Source organism: Eleginops maclovinus, chromosome 7 (genome assembly GCF_036324505.1).
Source record: "Eleginops maclovinus isolate JMC-PN-2008 ecotype Puerto Natales chromosome 7, JC_Emac_rtc_rv5, whole genome shotgun sequence".
Taxonomy (NCBI): Eukaryota; Metazoa; Chordata; class Actinopteri; order Perciformes; family Eleginopidae; genus Eleginops; species Eleginops maclovinus.
In genome coordinates this window covers 10,740,070-10,743,233 of record NC_086355.1, presented here as the reverse complement: position 1 = coordinate 10,743,233, position 3,164 = coordinate 10,740,070, and the positions used below count along the sequence as shown (strand labels likewise).

Here is a 3,164-nt window from a genome sequence, read left to right as displayed (position 1 = left end):
CATGATGCAAAAATGATTGTGCTCACAAATAGGAATATGGCATTCATGTTTTCCACTTGTATTGTACAGAATGAAGAGCATACATGGAGAAAGCGCCCGTTTATACTGTATGTAAACTATTTTGTCTGGATGAAAATGTGTCAAATTATATTTATTATGTTGTAGATATTCTTACATCATGATCAGCATTTCATGCTAACAGGCACAGATGTCTGGCAGTATTTACAGTCAAATTCTGAAAATAAATATCTGCATGCATAATGGCAAAGAAAGGAAAAGTTTAGAGACCTTGCTGGTCTTTACCAAGAAAATACAAGGTATGTTTTATCATGATTGTTGCGTGTTGTCTTACACAATACCTAAAATGCGTGCCACCCACCAGCGACAGGGCATAATGACCCGGCAGGCTACCTGGCATCCTCTGTAGTTGTAAGGCCAGGGCCAGTAGCCACTCAGAGGCTCACATATTCTCTGACAGTGAGTGTAGCCACGTTGGCATTCTGAGCAGCAGATCCCTTTGTGGTCTAACATGGTGTCAAAGGTCATGGCGCCTTCCTCTCCGGCCCCTTCGCTGCGCTGCAGTTTTAAAGCAATGTTGTTTTTTTAAAAGCAACCTTTTTTTCGTCTTCATACTCATTTGCAATTCAAATCTTTTCAGAAACTTTCATCCTCTCAAACATGTGACTACATTTCTCTAAGGAAACATGAATCTTTAAAACAAATGTGAATTTTCACTTCAGTTCATAAGTTCATCAACTGGAAATTGCAGCTATTACCCCAATGACCTGCAATCATAGCCACTAATATGACACCTACTCAACAGCTGTAGCAGTTTATTACATGGCAGAGGTTAGCACATTTCCACACCAGTACTTCTCTTTCTTTGAAGATTAATTTTTTAACAAGACTTGCATTTTAAGCATTATGAAGTCATCTGAAAAAAGTGTTGACAAAACAGAGAAACTTTTCTAATGTTACTTTAAGGGTTGCTTAAGGGCTTATGCGCCTCTTGATATTTAATAAAAAATTCACCAGGTCTGGAGCCTTGTTAATTACAAACAGTGTTGTTGATGCAGTTAGTACTCACATGGTAGGGGTTTTCGGGATTGTATGCTGACCCCCCAGCAGACTGCGCCCCCTCCTCTTCCTCCACGACTCTGGAGGTGTCGTCTTCTGTGTGACTCACCGGGTTCCTCTCCTCAGCATCTGCCTCCAACTCCTCCATGTTAAACTGCCGCTTGGATCGCTGTGTGTCTCTCTTTCTCCTCTCCCCATCTGTTACAGCAGCCACGAGAGGCAAGAGTATTGGGTCAACATCCACAAGACGCCATGCATGTCCTCAGAGCTCAATCCTACATTGCCGGGGCTGTCTCAGATGCCCTGAATAATTAAATTAGCAGCAGTGATTTCAAGCGGTCGTGCATATTTCAAGATCATTCTTTTTTAATACAAGACTGGAGCCTTTTTTGGTGTACTCTAAATGTGGAGTATGTTCAAGATGTTCAAGTGTTTCACAAACTTCTTAGACAAGACTCTACATTTACAAGTGTGTCAGCAGATAAGCAGGGCAATCACAACCAAGCATTGAATAAACTTTGAAAGAATGTACACTGGTTTAAATGGAATACACTGTGTAGGCAGGCCACTTTTATAGCTTCTGGGAGTAAATCAATACATAATATGAAAAAGAGAGCAACCTTTAGGATAGGTAGATTGGAGCCAGTAAATGGGAAGTTCCCCGCAAAGATTCAGAATTTTACTGCTCAGAAAGCTGGTCTCCTTCAGCGGCTGCTCAGCGGAAACCCATATGAGGTACTCCTCATCAAACCGCACTGGGATGACTTTATCTGTCTGTCAAGAAGAAAAATATATTGTCCTTGAATACGATAGGTATGAGCAGAAGATGCGCTTGATTTTAACACTGTCTTAATGTTGTGTATTAAGTGGTGTGCGTATACCAGGTCAAACATCAGCGACTCTTTGTTGTGAGCTCCCATTTGTGGAAGGCTGGCTTTGATTTGAGATTTTATATAACACTTGTCTCCTCCAAAGAAGCGGATTCCCGTTATTCCCTGCACCAAATCACAGAGATGCCATGTTTACACTCACAGCTTTGCTACTTTGCTAAGCACACAGAAACTCCCAGCTGAACTACCTCAGGAGGAGAGAACAAGGACAAACTCACTCACAATTTGAAAGTCATGAATTTCCACAACTTCCTCAGCTCCACTCCCAGTTTTAAATCTCTCCAGGTTGTTTTCTGAATCAATTTCCACGGAGCCTTGCCTCGCCTTCCCATTGATGTTCATACTGTAACGAACATTATAAACCTGGCAGAAGGTGAATCGTAAAATGACTGATCAGTAAAGTTATGTAAATCACACTGTAGCAAACACAATTGAAATGAGATACAGAAAAACAAGCTTAATAGTGCTCATGAAATCCCCACGCACTGTAATTGTGTTGCTTCTCTTACAGAAATCCTGTGTTTATTTTAAGCATGGGGAAAATTGAGCAAAGCTCAGCAGGAGATGCTGTTGCAAACCGTAATGGGAAGATTTACCCTACAGGTGCTCTCAATACGACATTTAAACAGTACATTATTTTTATACAAAATGGAGTAGAAAAATGGGAACAATTTATGTAGTTTGTATTTAATTTGTAAGAGGAATAAAGACACAATTTAACAGTCTGAATTGATATTGACATGTTTTTTCTTGTATTAACATAAATATCTCTACTGTAATGGCTATAAAAAATGTTTTTATTATCAGAGGATCTACTTTTCGGGCTAAACACATCTAAAGCATTCTTGCAGTCACTTGAGATGTATGCTATTGAAGCAGTGCTGTAATACAACATAATCCCCAGACAACACTTACATTCTTATCACTGACTTTCCACAGGTAGAGAGCAGCCATGGATGCACACAGCATCAAGACGCCACCAACAATAAGAGCAGCAGCCCCAAATCTCAGGAGGCGACTGACACCGGCAGAGGTTGGTGTACTTTGTTCCTTTTGTTCAGAAAATTCAAAGTTAGAAACTGCACAATCACATCTGATAACCATCCTGAAAACTTTCCCAGTCCGTATATTTACATGTCACGGATGCCAATTATATTTCTCATCAAAAAGGTCTTAAGCCTTTCTTACCGGAGGCAT

The 3,164-nt window shown here is 40.4% G+C and overlaps 1 protein-coding gene across 1 annotated transcript; it reads right to left on the bottom strand.

Annotated features, from left to right (window-relative positions):
* Positions 1-348: 348 nt before the first annotated feature.
* Positions 349-3,164, bottom strand: cnmd (chondromodulin). Its single transcript, XM_063887977.1, has 7 exons — positions 3,156-3,164; positions 2,883-3,017; positions 2,190-2,330; positions 1,959-2,072; positions 1,698-1,851; positions 1,088-1,275; positions 349-576 (listed from the first exon to the last, which is right to left on the bottom strand). The coding sequence occupies exons 1-7, from the start codon at positions 3,162-3,164 to the stop codon at positions 349-351; spliced, it is 969 nt and encodes a 322-aa protein (XP_063744047.1).